General features: G+C 43.6%; 1 protein-coding gene across 1 annotated transcript in view; it reads left to right on the top strand.

The window, feature by feature from the left end:
- Nucleotides 1–14908, top strand: part of LOC137374292 (complement C3-like) — a 71820-nt gene extending 56912 nt beyond the window's left edge. The window contains exons 14-16 of the mRNA XM_068040107.1: nt 9994–10090; nt 12370–12437; nt 14608–14908. Of these exons, the coding sequence (XP_067896208.1) occupies nt 9994–10090; nt 12370–12437; nt 14608–14657 (215 nt within the window). The 3' untranslated portion in view covers nt 14658–14908. The remainder of the gene's footprint in view (nt 1–9993; nt 10091–12369; nt 12438–14607) is intronic.
- Nucleotides 14909–17640: the final 2732 nt, after the last annotated feature.

Genomic DNA, 17640 nt, shown 5'->3' on the forward strand with positions numbered 1-17640 from the left:
GACAGCGAAGGAACGGCGATATAGTTCCAAGTCAGGGTGGTGTGTGACTTGGAGGGGAAATTGCAGGTGGTGGTCTTCCCATGCATCTGCTGCTTTTGTCCTTCGAGGGGGTAGAGGTCGCCGGTTTGGAAGGTTCTGTCTAAGGAGCCTTGGTGCGTTGCTGCAGTGCATCTTGTAGATGGTACACACTGCTGCCACTGTGCGTTGGTGGTGGAGAGAGTGAATGTTTGTGGATGGTGTGCCACTCAAGCCAGCTGCTTTGTTCTGGATGGTGTCGAGCTTCTTGAGTGTTGTTGGAGCTGCACCCATCCAGGCAAGTGGAGAGTATTCCATCACACTCCTGACTTGTGCCTTGTAGATGGTGGACAGGCTTTGGGGAGTCAGGAGGTGAGTTACTCGCCACTGGATTCCTAGCCTCTGACCTGCTCTTGTAGCCACGGTATTTATATGGATACTCCAGTTCAATTTCTAGTCAATGGTAGCCCCTAGGATGTTGATAGTGGGGGATTCAGCGATAGTAATGCCATTGAAGGTCAAGGGGAGATGGTTATATTCTCTCTTGTTGGATATGGTCATTGCCTGGCACTTGTGTGGTGAAAATGTTACTTGCCACTTATCAGCCCAAGCCTGGATATTGTCCAGGTCTTGCTGCATTTCTACACGGACTGCTTCAGCATTTGAGGAATTGCGAATGGTGCTGAACATTGTGCAATCATCAGTGAACATTCCCACTTCTGACCTTATGATTGAAGGAGGGTCGTTGATGAAGCAGCTGAAGATGGTTGGGCCTAGGACACTACCCTGAGGAACTCCTGCAGTGATGTCCTGGAGCTGAGATGATTGACCTCCAACAACCACAGCCATCTTCCTTTGTGTTAGGTATGACTCCAACCAGCAGAGAGTTTTCCCCCTGATTCCCATTGACTCTTGACTCCAGTTTTGCTAGGACTCCTTGATGCCATACTCTGTCAAATGCTGCCTTGATATCAAGGGCAGTCACTCTCACCTCACCTCTTGAGTTCAGCTCTTTTGTCCATGTTTGAACCAAGGCTGTAATGAGGTCAGGAGCTGAGTGGCTCTGGCAGAAGCCAAACTGAGTATCACTGAGCAGGTTATTGCTAAGCAAGTGCTGCTTGATGGCACTGTTGATGACACCTTCCGTCACTTTACTGATGACTGTGAGTAGACTGATGGTAATTGGCCGGGTTGGACTTGTCCTGCTTTTTGTGTACAGGACATACCTGGACAATTTTTCACATTGCCGGCTAGATGCCAGTGTTGTAGCTGTACTGGAACAGCTTGGCTAGGGGCGCGGCAAGTTCTGGAGCACAGGTCTTCAGTACTATTGCTGGAATATTGTCAGGACCCATAGCCTTTGCAGTATCCAGTACCTTCAGTCGTTTGTTGATATCACGCGGAGTGAATCAAATTGGCTGAAGTCTGGCATCTGTAATGCTGGGGACTTCAGGAGGGGGCTGACATGGATCATCAAGTCGGCACTTCTGGCTGAAGATTGTTGCAAATGCTTCAGCCTTGTCTTTCGCACTGATGTGCTGGGCTCCCCCATCATTGAGGATGGGGATATTTGTGGAGCCACCTCCTCCAGTTAGTTGTTTAATTGTCCACCACCATCATTCACAAATGGATGTGGCAGGACTGCAGAGCTTAGATCTGATCCGTTGGTTATGGGATCGCTTAGCTCTGTGTATTGCATGCTGCTTATGCAGTTTGGCACGCAGATAGTCCTGTGTTGTAGCTTCACCAGGCTGACACCTCATTTTGAGGTGTGCCTGGTGCTGCTCCTGGCATGCCCTCCTGCACTCTTCATTGAACCGGGGTTGGTCTCCTGGCTTGATGGTAATGGTAGAGTGGGGGATATGTCGGGCCATGAGGTTACAGATTGTGGTTGAGTACAATTCTGCTGCTGCTGATGGCCCACAGTGCCTCATGGATGCCCAGTTTTGCATTGTTAGATCTGTTCGAAATCTATCCCATTTAGCACAGTGATAGTGCCACACGACACAATGGACGGTATCCTCAATGTGAAGGCGGGACCTAGTCTCCACAAGGACTGTGCGGTGGCCACTCCTACCAATACAGTTGTGGACAGAAGCAAGTGTGGCAGGCAGGTTGGTGAGGACAAGGTCAAGTATGTTTTTCCCTCTTGTTGGTTCCCCCACCACCTGCCGCAGACCCAGTCTAGCAGCTATGTCCTTTAGTACTCGGCCAGCTTGGTCAGTAGTAGTGCTACCGAGTGCTATTTAAACTTCCTCAGAACATTTTTGTTAATTCATAATGTAAACATGACCAGGGCCTTAGGAACTTTTAAAATACCCATTTTCTAAGACTTTAATCTTCAGCTCAAACTAAACATCATGTCACAGAACTGTAATTATTTTTCTCCTCGGATTAAAAACAGCGTGTGCTTTTAAGACTCTGTTTGAAAACAGTGTGCCTTTAAGACTGAGTACAGTGTGCCAGCTGCACCTGTCCCGAGGCTACAGTAGGAGAGAGGTCACATGGTATAATGTTTCCACTTAATTGTGTGAAAAACTGGCAAAAACCAGTCTGAACCAGCCACCAGTGAAGCGTGCTTCTGGAGAAAAGAGCTGTCTATTCTCTTTCAGCAGAAATTCTAGAAGGAGCTACAGGCCAAGTTAATTGCCTAAGGAGAAAAGAAGACTGTTCTTTTGAAGAGACCATTTATATTGCTGAAGGTAGCAAAACTCCTTTTCTTTACTTCCAAGCCAGGAAGTATTTGCTTCAAGATTGAATCTCTCTTGACTGATTGTATTTTCTGGAATTCGCCGATAGTCTCGATACCTGCTGCAGCCAAAGTGGTTTGAGTGCCTATCTACTGAAGAACCTATTTCATCAAATCTGTATTGAGACTTCGAGTAGCATTTGATTATTTTCACATTAGGATACCTCACCCAACGGAAATGTAACCCACAAAGACTTGCTTATTTATTTATTCTTAAGAAACAGCTAATTTTTAAAACATCCTTTGTTTAAAAGAAACTGGTTAACCGTGATTTTTGAGTGTATGTGTGTGAATGGGGAAGTTCGGTTAAAATAAAAAGTTATAAGGTTTTTAGACATGGGTTTCTTTAATAGTGTTTAAGATTTAGTTTTTTAAAAATAAATAGTTAATATTTTATTGTCTAAAGATACCTAGTTTGGTCTGTTTTATTCTGGGGGTTACTAGAGTGTTTAATTTGGCTGTTTTTTCCGGTATTTTTCCATGATTACATTCCGGGAAAACTTTAATAATATACTGTGACCTGTGGAGTGATGAGACTGAATTGACAGTGCGTTGCCCCCGCCTCAGTCGTAACAGTAGAATGAATTCAGGGTACAACTATGTCCTTCTGGTCCCTAAGAAAACCTGTTGGCAGCACATTTACTGCAATATTCCCTATGTATTAGTTTTTTTAGAATTCATTCATGGGATGTGGATGTCACTGGCTCGGCCAGCATTTATTGCTCATCCCTAATTGCCCTTGAGAAGGTGGTGGTGAGCTGCCTTTTTGAACTGCTACAGTCCATGTGGTGTAGATAGACTCACAGTGCTGTTAGGTATGGAGTTCCAGGAGTTAGACCCAATGATGATAGGTCAGCTGTAGCTCAGTTGGTAGCACTCTTGGCTTTGAGTCACAAGGTTCTGGGTTTAAGTCCCACTTCAGGACTAAAATCAAGACTGACACTGCAGCACAGTACTGAGGAATGCTGCTCCATTCGAAGTGCTGTATTTCTGATGAGGCGCTAAACTGAGCCCTGCCCACCCTCTCAGGTGGGTGTAAAAGATCCCATGGCACAATTTTGGAGAACAGCATGGGAGTAATTCCCGGTGCTCTGGACAATATTTATCCCTCAATCAACATCAGAAAAGCAGATTATCTGGTCATTATTACATTGCTGTTTGTGGGATCTTGCTGTGTGTAAATTGGCTACCGCATTTCCTACACTACAACAGTGACTACACTTCAAAAGGTACTTCATTGGCTGTAAAGTACTTTGAGACATCAGGCCATCATGAAAAGTGCTACAAAAATATAAGTCTTTCTTTCTTCTTTATGATGAAGAAACAGCGATGTAGTTCCAAGTCAGGATGGTGTGTGGCTTGGAGGGGAACTTGCTGCCCTTGTCCTTCTAGGTGGTAGAGCTCGTGGGTTTGGAAGGTGCTGTCGAAGGAGCCTTGGCAAGTTGCTGCAGTTCATATTAAATAACCATTAATATTAATTAACATGTCTAGACCAGTAGGTAGTTGCAATGTGTACCCATCTAAATATAATGGCAATGATATATAGATCCTTCACTGTTGGAGTGTTTTATCTAGTTAAATCCAGAAAATTAGTGATTGTCATTGATTTAAATGGTTAAGACAAGCCTATCAGGAGAGTGGCACAGCTGATCGAGAAAATTATAGAGGATGGCAACTCTCAGTGTTGTTCAGTTTCTTCATTATTTGCTGGATTTTAATGTTTAAATAATGGTACACTCTGGTAACGTGTCGTTATTATGGCACTACTTAGTGGAAATTAAGGTTGCGTGATGCTACTTAAAATTGGATACAGACTTAACAAATCATTGCTGTAATGGTAGGTTATATGGTGTCATGATCTGCTCATTAATATCTATGGCCCGAAAGTTGGAGCAATGTACCTATGATTTTCCAATAGGCTGCTGACTGATAGTGGAGTGCTGCTGGTGACTAGGGGGCTGCAGGAAATTCTGCCCATAAAACCATAAAAACTGACTCATCGTCACTTCTCATGGACTTAGGAAGTTCTCTCTTGCAATTGGAATCCTTAGGTTTCCAAAAGCAATCGAAGTTATAATAATAAGAACCTAAGAATATAAGAAATAGGAGCAGGAATAGGCAGTTCGGCCCCTCAATCCTGCCCCATCATTCAATAAGATCATGGCTGATCTGCCCCAGACCTCAACTCCTCTTTCGTGCTAGCTCCTCATAGCCCTCAACTCCCCAATATTTCAAAAATCTACCTCCTCTTTAAATACTTTCAGTGATCTAGCTTCCACAACTCTCTGAGGTAGAGAATTCCAGACATTCACGACCCTCTGGGAGAAGAAATTCCTTCACCTCTCAGTTTTAAATGGGTATCCCCTTATTCTGTAACTATATCCCCTAGTTTGAGAATCCCCTACTAGTGGAAATATCTTCTCAACATCTACCCTGTCAAGCCCCCTCAGAATCTTGTACATTTCAATAAGATCATCCCTCATTCTTCTAAACTCTAATGAATAAAGGCCTAACCTGTTTAGCCGTTCTTGATAAGTCAACCCCTTCATCCCAGGAATCAACCGAGTGAATCTCTTTTGAACTGCTTCCAATGCCAGTATATCCTTTCTTAAATATGGGGACCAAAACTGTACACAGTACTGCAGGTACAGCCTCACCAACACCCTGTCCAGTTGTAACAAGACTTCCCTATTGTTAAACTCCAACCCCCTAGCAATAAAGGCCAAAATTCCATTTGCCTTCTTAATTATTTGCGGCACCTGCATGCTAACTTTTTGTGTCTCGTGCACAAGAACATCCAGATCCCTCTGTGCTGCACTTTTTTGGAGTCTCTGTCCATTTAAATAATAGTCTGCCTTTTGATTCTTTCTACCAAAGTGCATGACCTCACACTTTACTACATTAAACTCCATCTGCCAAGCTTTTCCCCACTCACTCAAACTATCTATATCCCCTTGCAGATTCCTTGTGTCCTCATTACAACATGCCCTCCCACCTATTTTTGTATCGTCAGCAAATTTGGATATATTACACTCTGCCCCCCTCCAAGTCATTAATATAGACAGTAAATAATTGAGGCCCTAGGACTGATCCTTGTGGCACTCCACTAGTTACGTCTTTCCAACCTGAAAAAGATCCATTAATCCCGACTCTCTGTCTTCTGTGAGTTAACCAATTCTCAATCCATGCTAATACTTTACCCCCAATACTGTGAGCTCCTATCTTGTGCAATAATCTTTTATGTGGCACCTTATCGAATGCCTTCTGGAAATCCAAATACACTACACCTACCGGTTCCCCTTTATCAACTCTGCTTGTTATATCCTCAAAGAACTCGAGCAAATTTGTCAAACATGATTTCCCTTTCACAAAACCATGTTGACACTGTTTAATTGCGTGAAGCTTTTCTACATGTCCTGCTATTTTATCCTTAATAATGTTAGGCTGACTGGCCTAAAGTTTCCTACTTTTTGTCTCCCTCCCTTCTTGAACAGGGGCATCACATTAGCAGTTTTCCAATCCTCTGGGACCCTCCTGGAATTCAGTGAGTTCTGGAATATTTCCACCAATATCTCTGCAGCCACTTCCTTTAAAAGCCTTGGATGCAGGTCATCCTTGGATGCTGGCGACTTATCTGCCTTTAATCCCATTAATTTGTCAAATACGTTGTCCCTCGTGATAGAGACTGTTACAAGATCTTTCCTCCCGTTAGCTCCTTGCTTATCTGATATCTGTTGGATATCACTGTCCTCCACAGTGAAGACCAATGCAAAATATTGCTTTAAATTATCTGCCATTTCCCTGTTCCCCATTATCAGTTCTCCAGTTGCATCCTCAAACAGTCCCATGCTCACTTTTGCTACTCTCTTTTCTTTTATATACCCGTAGAAACTCTTGCTGTTTGTTTTTATATTTAGTTCCAATTTACTTTCATAATCAATTTTCTCCCTCTTTATTAGCTTTTTAGTCATCCGCTACTGGTTCTCAAAAAATTCCTAATCCTCCGGCCTACCACAAGTTTTTGCTGCTTTGTATGCCTTAGTTTTTGATTGGATGCTCTCCTTGACCGCCTTTGTTAACCACGGCTTTGTTAATCAAGTCCTTCTTTTTGACCGGGATAAATTTTTGCTGAGCGTTATGAAATATCTGCTTAAATGTCTGCCGCTGCTCATCCACTGACCTTCCCCTTAGTCTATCTTCCCAGCCCGCTTTAGACAACTCTTTCTTCATACCTCCATAATTGCCCTTGTTTAAGTTGAGGACACTGGTTTGAGACCCGAGTTGCTCACCCTCAAACTGAATTTTTAATTCTACCATATTGTGATCGCTACTCCCTAGAGGATCCTTAACTAAGATATCTCTTATTAATCCTGCCTCATTACACATTAATAGGTCTAAAATAGCCTGTTCCCGGATAGGTTCTGCAACGTATTACTCTAAGTAACAATCCCTGATGCACTCTACAAATTCGTCTTCCCTGTTACCTCTGCCAATCTGATTTATCCATTCAATATGCAGATTAAAATCACTCATGACAATTGTAGCTCCCTTCTTGCACGCCTCCATTAATTCCCGGTTGATACTTTGTCCTACAGTGAGGCAACTCTTCGGGGGCCTATAAACGACTCTCACCCGTGACTTCATCCCCTAGATATTCCTCATTTCCACCCAAACTGATTCCACATCACGATCTATTGCACCTATATCACCACTCACCACCGCACTGATATCTTCCTTTATTAACAAAGCTACCCCACCTCCTTTTCCTTTTTGCCTATTTTTCTGGAACGTCGAATACCCTTGAATATTGAGTTCCCAGTCTTGGTCACCCTGCAACCACGTCTCTGTAATAGCTATCAAGTCATATTCATTCAATTCTATTTGTGCTGTCACCTCATCTATCTTGTTACAAATGCCGCGTGCATTCAAATAAAGAGCCTTAAGCTTTGACTTTTTACCATTATTACTCATTCTGGTTCTAATTTCTGCTGCACTCTTCTTTTATATTTTCTGCCCCTTCCTGTCACACTTTGATTACAGTTTGCCTCTTCACTACCCTGCACCTCTGCTCTCTCGTTCCTTTTTGATTTTTTAAACTTCCTTCAATTGAACCCTCCCCATTAATTGGTTTAAAGTCCTGTCTACAACCCTCATTATACGAGTCACCAGGACACTGGTCCCAACATGGTTCAAATGAAGCCCATCCCAACAGAACAGCTCTTTCCTTCCCCAGTACTGGTGCCAGTCATAACGTCATATAGTCATAGAGTTATCCAGCACCGAAACAAGCCCTTCGGCCCAATCTGCCCGTGCCGGCCGTCAAGCACCTATCTAATCCCGTTGTCCAGCACTTGGCCCATAGCCTTATATGCTATGGTGTTTCAAGTGCTCATCTAAATACTTTTTAAATGTTGTGAGGGTTTCTGCCTCTACCACCCCTTCAGGCAGTGCGTTCCAGATCCCAGCCATCCTCTGGGTGAAAATTTTTTGCCTCAAATCTCTAAACTTCCTGCCCCTTACCTTAAATTTATACCGCCTGGTTATTGACACCTCCGCTAAGTGAAAAAGTTTCTTCCTATCTACCCTACCTATGCCCCTCATTATTTTGTATACCTCAATCAGGTCCCCCCTCAGCCTTCTCTGCTCTAAGGAAAACAACACTAGCCTATCCAGTCTCTCTTTATAGCTGAAATGCTCCAGCCCATGCAACATCCTGGTGAATCTCCACTGCACCCTCTCCAGAGCAATCACATCCTTCCTCTAGTGTGCCGACCTGAACTGTACACAGTACTCTAGCTGTGGCCTAACTAGTGTTTTATACAGCTCCATCATAACCTCCCTGCTCTTATATTCTATGCCTAATAAAGGCAAGTATCCCATATGCCTTCCTAACCACCTTATCTACCTGTGCTGCTGACTTCAGTGATCTATGGACAAGCACGCCAAGGTCCCTCTGACCCTCTGTACTTCCTAGGGTCCTACCATCCATTGTATATTCCCTTGCCTTGTTAGTTTTCCCAAAATCCACCGTCTCACACTTCTCAGGATTAAATTCCATTTTCCACTGCACTGCCCATCTTACCAGCCCATCTCTATCATCCTGCAATCTAAGGCTTTCCTCCTCACTATTTATGACACCAACAATTTTCATGTCATCTGCAAACTTACTGATCATACATCCTATATTCACATCTAAGTTGTTAATCTACACTGGAAACAGCAAGGGTCCCAGCACAGATCCCTGCAGTACCCCACTGGTCACAGGCTTCCACTCGCAAAAACAACCCTCGACCATCACCCTCTGCCTCCTGCCACGAAGCCAATTTTGGACCCAATTTGCCAAATTGCTCCGGATCCCATGGGCTCTTACCACCTTGACCAATCTCCCATGTGGGACCTTATCAAAAGCCTTACTGAAGTCCATGTAGACTCCTCATCTACACATCTAGTCATCTCCTCGAAAAATTCAAACAGTGTCCCATGAATCGGAACCCATTTCTCCCACACCAATCTTTGAGCCATTCATTTACCTCTCTAATCTTCTTTAACCTACGCCAATTTGCATGTGGTTCAGGTTGTAATCTGGAGATTATTACCTTTTGAAGTTCTGCTTTTTAATTTAGCCCCGATCTGCTCATCGTCCCTCAGAAGAACCTCTTTCCTAGTCCTGCCTATGTCATTGGTACCTACGTGGACCATGACAACTGGATCATTCCCCTCCCACTCCAAGTTCCTCTCCAGCCCAGAAGAGATGTCCTTAACCTTGGCACCAGATAGGCAACACAGCCTCCGGGACTCCCTGTCTTTGCTGCAGAGAACAGTATCTATTCCCCTACCTATGCTATCCCCTGTTAATATTACATTTCTCTTTTCTCCCCCCACTTGAATGACGCTGTGAACCACAGTGCTGTGGTCAGTTCGCTCATCCTCCCTGCAGTCTGGCCATGTCATCAGTATAACACAAATAATTAGTCCATATTTCAATCATCATTATTGCATTTATGGTTCCAACATGTTACATAGCATAATGTGTCTAAAATGAATGGCTTGATAATGGTGCCAAAATAACACCTTGAGAGTTTAACAAGGAACTGTTTGCCAATACCTCATAAATTGTGGCAAATGTGATTTCTTCACCAAGATTTCCCAAGTTGCTTATAATGACAAGTAAGAATTGACACTAAACTTTCCATTACTGAATGTGTGTTCTGCCTCCCCCTCCTGTCTAGTTATTGAGATCGCAAATACGCATCATACCATACATCCCATATATGACCATGGTTGGGTGTGGGAGATACAGAAAACATCAGGAAAGAAGACATACAGGTATGGTAGACTGGTGCTGCAAGCCATATTTTAGTTAGGGAGCTTCTATAATCATGAACAAAAGTAGTTGATAGAAACACTTACTGAAGTTATTTGGCATTGGAGAGGGAACAAAAAAAGATTATTCGGAATGATACAAAATATATTTCTATTCCTCATGTGATTATCTAGCTTTCCCTTAAATGCGTTAATGTTATTTACCTTACCTACTCCACAAGGAGCAACATTTCAACCACTCTCTTGATAAGCACGTTTCTCCCGAATTCCCTCCTGAATTTATTAATGATTATCTTATATTAATGACCTCTAGTTCTGATCTCTCGACAAGTGGAAACATCTGTACATCTACCCTTTCAAACCCCTTCAGAATTTTAAAGACCTCAAATATGTCCATACAATGTCCCAACACATAACGACCAGAACAATTCTGACTGCCACAAGATTTTCATGGGGCCTCAAAGGACAACAAAAGTGAGAGAAAAAGATCATTTGCCTGAAGTGAGACTGGAAGGTGCAATGTAAGCAGCACACAGCTCTTTATCCTTAAGATTTTTAATGAATTGATTTAAATTGCACTGCAGAGAGTCTCAATTCTCTCAAGTCTCCGGTTCCCTCCTTTTGGTTCTCTTCCATTGCAATGTAAATCAGGGTAGAACCAGCAAAAGAACTAAATAAAAATGCTCAGTAGCTCAGGCAGCATCTGTGGAGAGAAAAGCAGAGATAACGTTTCAGGTCTAAGACCTTTCATCAGAACTGGCAAAGGTTAGAAATATAATAGGCTTTGAACAAGTGAAAAGGGGAAGGGAGAAGAAGAACAAAAGGGAAGGTGTGTGATCGGGCAGAGGGAAGGAGAGTTTTATTTCAGCAGCAAAAGAACCAGTTTTATTTCTGAAATCAACTGTAAAATGCCTGTCTGCAGTAACAGAACAGCAAAACTGGTCGTAATTTGAAGAGAACCTCTGACGATCACAATTGTAACTTGGGGATCATGCCAGGTCAATAGGTGGAGTAAGGGATCAATTTGAATCTAAACTGCCAGTCAGGAAACTGGGTGCAGTGCTGGTGTTACACCTGCCGGATTTTATTCTCTCCTGAAGTCAGACACGATGGGCCATGTGGCCTCTTTCTGTGCCTTAAACTTTCTATGATTCTAAGTCAATGTTGGCGTTCCACCCGATCCTGTGGTTTTTCCACCAATGAGTTAGGTTAAAATTACGCTCTTGGGTTTGCATTCAGAGTTCCTATGGCTGCATATTTGATTGAGGCCCCAATTGTGGATGTATCTGGGCACAAGTAAGCAGGAAATTTATGGCCATCATTTATGTAATTATGGGCAAATATATATCAAAGTGACTCCTGACGACGCAGTCCAGCGCCAACATCATCAGAACACCCCCAGCTTCACATATGCGCAGAACGGACTCTTGCTGTCAGTATGGTGCTGCGCATGTGCAGCCTACATCAGCACCCAGTTTGCCAGGAATAATTCGCGCATGTGCATGTCAACATCTTGCCGTACTGCAACGTCTGCTCGCCACTCGCTCCCCACCTCGCCACTTCTCCTCCCTTGGCCTCTTTCTTCCCCCTCACCTACTGTGGGCTACTTTCTCCCTGCCTCACTATTTCTCCCCCCTTGGCCATTTGCTCCCTGCTTCACCCCCTCACCTACCTGTGGGCCACTCGCTCTCTGCCTCGTCACTTCTCCCCCTTCTGCTCTACCTCTGTTCCCCGTTCCCTCCTGCTTCCTCCCGTGATCGCCGCCTCTCTTCCCCACACAGAGGAAGCGGAGAAGAGAGAGAGTGACAAGACAGGCAGGGGAGGGGAGGGAGACTGTGAGTGGGTGGAAACATGGAGCAGAAGTGGGAGAGAGCGGGGAGTGAGTCGCCAAAGGGGGAGAAGTGGCGAGGCAGGGAACGAGTGACAAGCAGACAGGCACAGGAGGCAGTGGCGAAGAGAAGCGCGATGGCAGGAGGGAGTGGGGTACTGTTGGAGGTGGGATGGAGGCAGCAATCACAGCCACTGTGGGCATTTGGGGTTTCTTTTGCTTTTGTGATAAATTGAGCAGCGCCATCTTTATTACTGGCAGCTGCCAAAGACGTCGCAGACGGTGACATTTCAGTGCATGAGGCTGCATTTGCACATGTGCAAGTACTGCGCCACCTAGTGGTTGCTTTGTCAGCAAATGGAGCCAATATATATTGGAACATTCTGCTAAAATACCCTTTAGAAAAGGCATGGTGAGGAATGGGTCTTCCATTATGTTGTTTCTTTTCTTGCAGGTTAACATCGGACATCGATCCTCCAAAATCCTGGGAAATTAGTGCTTTTAGTATATCGGAAGAAGGTGGTAAGCAATCTTGGGTTTGAAAGTAATTTTTGATAAGCCAGTAGATTCTGCTCCATATAACAGTTTAGTTAACAATTGAAATTTGTGGCCATCCGTGTTTGCGTGTAATGAACTTCATATCAATTTGAACTTGTCTGCTGCCCTGAGGTTACAGTATCTCTGGAACATCCGTTTCTAATCCCTGGGGGCTCTGGCCCTGTATTATTTCAGCACATATCAATTAACATCTACAAAAGCCATTACAGAGCAGTGACCCAAATTTGAAGAAATGTGCTGTAAATTTCAAGCATTAACAGTCAACATTTTATTGTTGATTGGATGAGATTAAACAAGAGTAGATTGGATTAGATTAGAATAGATTCAGGGAAATTAGATTAGAATAATATATATTGGTTAGATCACAGTAAACTAGATTAGATTAGATATATTGGAGGGATTAGATTGGAGTAGTTTAGATGAGAGTAGATTATATTAAATCAGACAACAGAAGATTTGGTTAGAACAAATTAGATTGAATTAGATTATAATAGATTTAGTTATCATAATTTGGAGTAGAATAGATTAAATTAGGATAGAGTAGATTAAATGAGGTTAGATCAGGTTAGATTTGAGTAGATTGGTTTCTTGATAGTCAATTGAGAACTTTGAAATTACATGTTTACTAAATAACAGCAACAAGTTATATTTGTATAGCACCTTGAATGTAATAAAATGTCCCAAGGTGCTGCACAGGAGCATTATAAAACACAATATGACACCAAGCCACATAAGGAGATGACCAAAAGCTTGGTTTTAAGCAGTATTTTAAAGGAGGAAAACAAAGTAGAGAGGTGGGGAGGTGGAAATTCCAACATTTGCAGCCTAGGTAGCTATGGTTCAATTGGTAACACTCTCACCTCTGAGTCTGGGTTCAAGTCCCATCCCAGGGCTTGAATGCAAAAATCAAGGCTGCCACTCCAGTGCAGTACTGAGGGAGTGCTGCACTGTTGGTGGTGCTGTCTTTTGGATGAGACGTTAAACTGAGGCTCATCTCTCTGCTCGAGTGAATGTAAAAGAACCCAGGGCAATGTTTTGAAGAAGAGTAGGGGAGTTCTCCCCAGTGTCCTGGCCAATATTTATCCCTCAACCAACATCACAGAAACAGATTGGTCATTATCACATTGCTGTTTGTGGGAGTTTGCTTTGCACAAATTGGCTGCCAAGTTTCCTACATTACAACAGTGACTACACTTCAAAAATACTTCATTGGCTGTAAAAACCCTTTGAACGTCCAGTGATTGTGAAAGACACTATATAAATGTAAATCTTTCTTTCTTTCTGTCTTTCTTTCTTCCTACTGAAGGCACAGCCACCAATGATGGAGAAATTAAAATCGGGGATGCTCAAGAGGCCAGAATTAGATGAGCGCAGATATCTCAGAGGGTTCTGAGGCTGGAGGAGATTACAGAGATAGGGAGGAGCGAGGCCTTGGAGGGATTTAAAAACAAGGATGAGAATTTTAAAATCAAGATGTTGCTTGAACGGGAGTCAGTGAGCACAGGGGTGATGGGGAACAGGACTTGGTGCATGTTAAGACATGGGCAGCAGAGTTTTGGATGATCACAAGTTTACGGAGGGTTGAATTTGGGAGACCAACCAGGAGTGCATTGGAATAGTCAAGGCTAGAGGTAATGAAGGCATGATTGAGGATTTCAACAGCAGATGAGCTGAGACGTGGGAAAAGTCGGGCAATGCTACAGAGGTGGGAATAGGTGATCTTAGTGATGACACAACTATGTGGTTGGAAGCTCTTCTCAGGGTCAAATGTGACACCAAGGTCGCAAACAGACTGGCTTAATCTCAGACTGTTCCCAGGCAGAGGGATAGAGTCGGTAGCTAGGGAATGGGGAATGAAAACAATGGCTTCAGCCTTCCCAATATTTAATTAGAGGAAATCCAGTACTGGATGTCTAATTAGCAGTTTGATAATTTAGCAGCAGTGGAGGAGTTGAGGTATAGCTGAGTGTCATCAGCATCCATGTGAAAACTAATGCTGTGCTTTTGAATGATGTTGAAAGGGCAGCGTGTAGATGAGAAATAGGACGGGGCCAAAGATAGATCCTTGGGGGATTTAAAGTACCAGAATGTTTCCATAAGGAGAACTAATTTATATATCCTTTTATGTTTCAAGAAATATGTATTGTGAAACCACTGGTGATGAAGTTAGATGACAGCATTTAAAACTCAACAATTTGAGCAACTCTGCAGACCAAGAACTCTGACATTGAATTCCATCGAAGTGAGCAAGTTCTACAAGCAATTGTATGAAACTAAAGATTTCACACATGCTACAATGCACAACTTCATGATACCATATAACTATCTTCACAATGAGACTGTCTTGCCTAGTTCATTTCACTAATAACAGTGAAATATAGACCATATGAGGAATCAATGAATGCAGAGAGAAAAATAAATTTCATTGAAACATTGGTCTTAACTTGGTTTGTTTTAGAGAAAAGCCATGTCATTCTGATGGTATAAAATTAATACACATAAATTGTTATTCCATTATATAGTTGATAAGATAAATTATTTCTTACCCACTGAGTAGAGCAGCATTTTAATTTTGTGCAAGAGCAAAATACTGTGGATGCTGGAAATCTGAAATAAAAACAGAAAATGCTGGAAATACTCAGCAGGTCAGGCAGATCGGTGGAGAGAGAAGCAGAGTTAATGTTTCAAGTCTGTAACCTTTCATCAGAATTAGGAAAAGTTAGAAATATAATATGTTTTAAGCAAGTGAAAGTGGGGAGGGAGGGAAAAGAACAAAAAGGAAGGTATGTGATAGGATTGAAGACAGGAGAGATTAAATGATAAAATAGTTGGTGTATGGCCAAAGGGAGTGGTAATGGGACAAGTAAAGAAACAAAAAATGTGTCTGGAGGAGGTGTGAATGGCAGAATGATGAACCGCTGCCATCCAAAAGCAAAAAGCAGAGAAAAACAAGAGCAAAGCTGAAGCCAACAAAGAATAAGGAAACAAAATGGGGGCAGAGGTTATGGTCTGAAATTATCGAACTCAATGTTGAGTCCAGAAGGCTGTCACGTGTCTAATTGAAAGATGAGGTGCTGTTCTTTGAGCTTGTATTGAGTTTCATTGGAACATGCCGGAGGCCAAGAACAGACAGGTCAGCGTGACAGAAGGGTGGAGAATTAAAATGACACACGGCCGGAAGCTCGCGGTCAAACTGAACGGAGGTGATCCGCAAAACTGTTCCCTATCTGCATGTGGTCTCCTCAGTGTTGAGGCGACCACATTCTATACTAACTTGAAAGAAGTGCATGTAAATCGTTTTTTCACCTGGAAGCAGTGTTTGGGACCTTGGGCGGTGAGGAGGAAGGAGGTAAAAGGGCAGGTATTACATCTCCTATGCTTGTATAGAAAGGTGCCATGGGAAGGGGAGGTGGTGTTAAGGGTAATTGAGGAGTGGAGCAGGGTGTCACAGAGGGAATGGTTCTTTCAGAATGCTGACGGGGAGGGTTTGATGGTGGCATCACACTGGAAGTGGTGGAAATGGCTGAGGGTGATCCATTGAGTATGGAGGCTGGTGGGGTCAGGGGAAACCCTATCATGATTCTGGGAGGGATAGGAGGGGTGAGGGTAGACGTGTGGGGAAATAGAATGGACACGGTTGAGGAAAAAGGAAGACACATCAGAATCTCTGGTATGAATTGTTGCATCATCAGAACGAATGTGACAGACAAGGAACAGTGGCGCAGTGGTTAGCACCGCAGCCTCACAGCTCCAGCGACCCGGGTTCAATTCTGGGTACTGCCTGTGTGGAGTTTGCAAGTTCTCCCTGTGTCTGCGTGGGTTTCCTCCGGGTGCTCCGGTTTCCTCCCACATGCCAAAGACTTGCAGGTTGATAGGTAAATTGGCCATTGTAAATTGCCCCTAGTATAGGTAGGTGGTAGGGATAGTATAGGGACAGGTGGGGATGTGGTAGGAATAGGGAATTAGTATAGGATTGGTATAAAACGGGTGGTTGATGGTTGGCACAGACTCGGTGGGCCGAAGGGCCTGTTTCAGTGCTGTATCTCTTTTTAAAAAAAAAGAAACTGGGAGAATCAAATGGTATCCTTACAGGAAGCAGTCTTATAAGAGGCAGAGGGACAGAGGAAATGTGTGGGAGAAACAGATGCAGAGAGAAAGGGAGAGACAAGAGGGTTCCCACAGCTGAATTGCTTGCTGGATGTTTTCACAGAATCCAGGATGAGAGGTTGAGTCTACAGACTCTGGGATGGTGTGGAGATGGATTAGAACCTTGCATCCACTGATTCACAGGTGGTAATGCTTCCACTGTGAAAAACGTCCTTCCAGGCCATTGGTGCCAATGCATTGCTCATTCTCTTTTTTAAAAAAAGCTGACCAGGTTGGATCTCTGTCTTGACTCCATTGCTCCCATGCTTCTCCCTTCCTCCCCAAACCCTTCTGCTTGTCTTGTACCATCTCATGGATTCATGTCTAAGGGAACCATTCAATGATTCCAGTAGAATTTCCATCTTTGCTGACTGGCACATGGGATCCAGAGCAGCGACAGTCGGTGGTGGACCTGGGAGGAGGCGGATCCAGAGCTGTGCCTGAGAAATAAAGAGCGGGGCTCGAGGCCGTCACCTATCTCAAACCGGAGCGGCGGCAGCAGTCGGCGACGGACCTGGGAGGAGGCGGATCTGGAGTGGGACCTGTGGAAATAAAGAGCGGGGCTTGAGGCCCTCACCTACCTCAGACCGGAGCAGCGGCAGTCGGCAGGCTCTCTCTCTCTCTGTGTCGGCACGCGCTGAGTTTCAAAAGAGGAGAAAAGACTTCCAGTGACATCATGGGAAATCTGTAAGCTGGTTGATTGGGTAAGTAACAGCTGTTAGTGCCTGTAAATAGCTTTAAAAAATCTGGGGATGGAAAGTTTTTTTTTATTAAAAAACCTCAAAACCTACCTTATAAGTGATCAGGTAAGTATTACTGAGGTGTGTTTTTTTCCAATTAGTGTAATTTATTAATAATGACGAGTTATAATATTGCTGTTTGGACAGAGTGAGGATGTGACTTGTGTATGAGGGATTTCACTGACGAGGGGAAGGAGGTGCCCTTGGTGTCTTTCTTTTCTGCCTTTTCAGCACAGTACAGGGGAAGAAGCTAATTGGTGAGTAACTGGTAAGTTATTCCA

Source organism: Heterodontus francisci, chromosome 10 (assembly GCF_036365525.1).
Source record: "Heterodontus francisci isolate sHetFra1 chromosome 10, sHetFra1.hap1, whole genome shotgun sequence".
Taxonomy (NCBI): Eukaryota; Metazoa; Chordata; class Chondrichthyes; order Heterodontiformes; family Heterodontidae; genus Heterodontus; species Heterodontus francisci.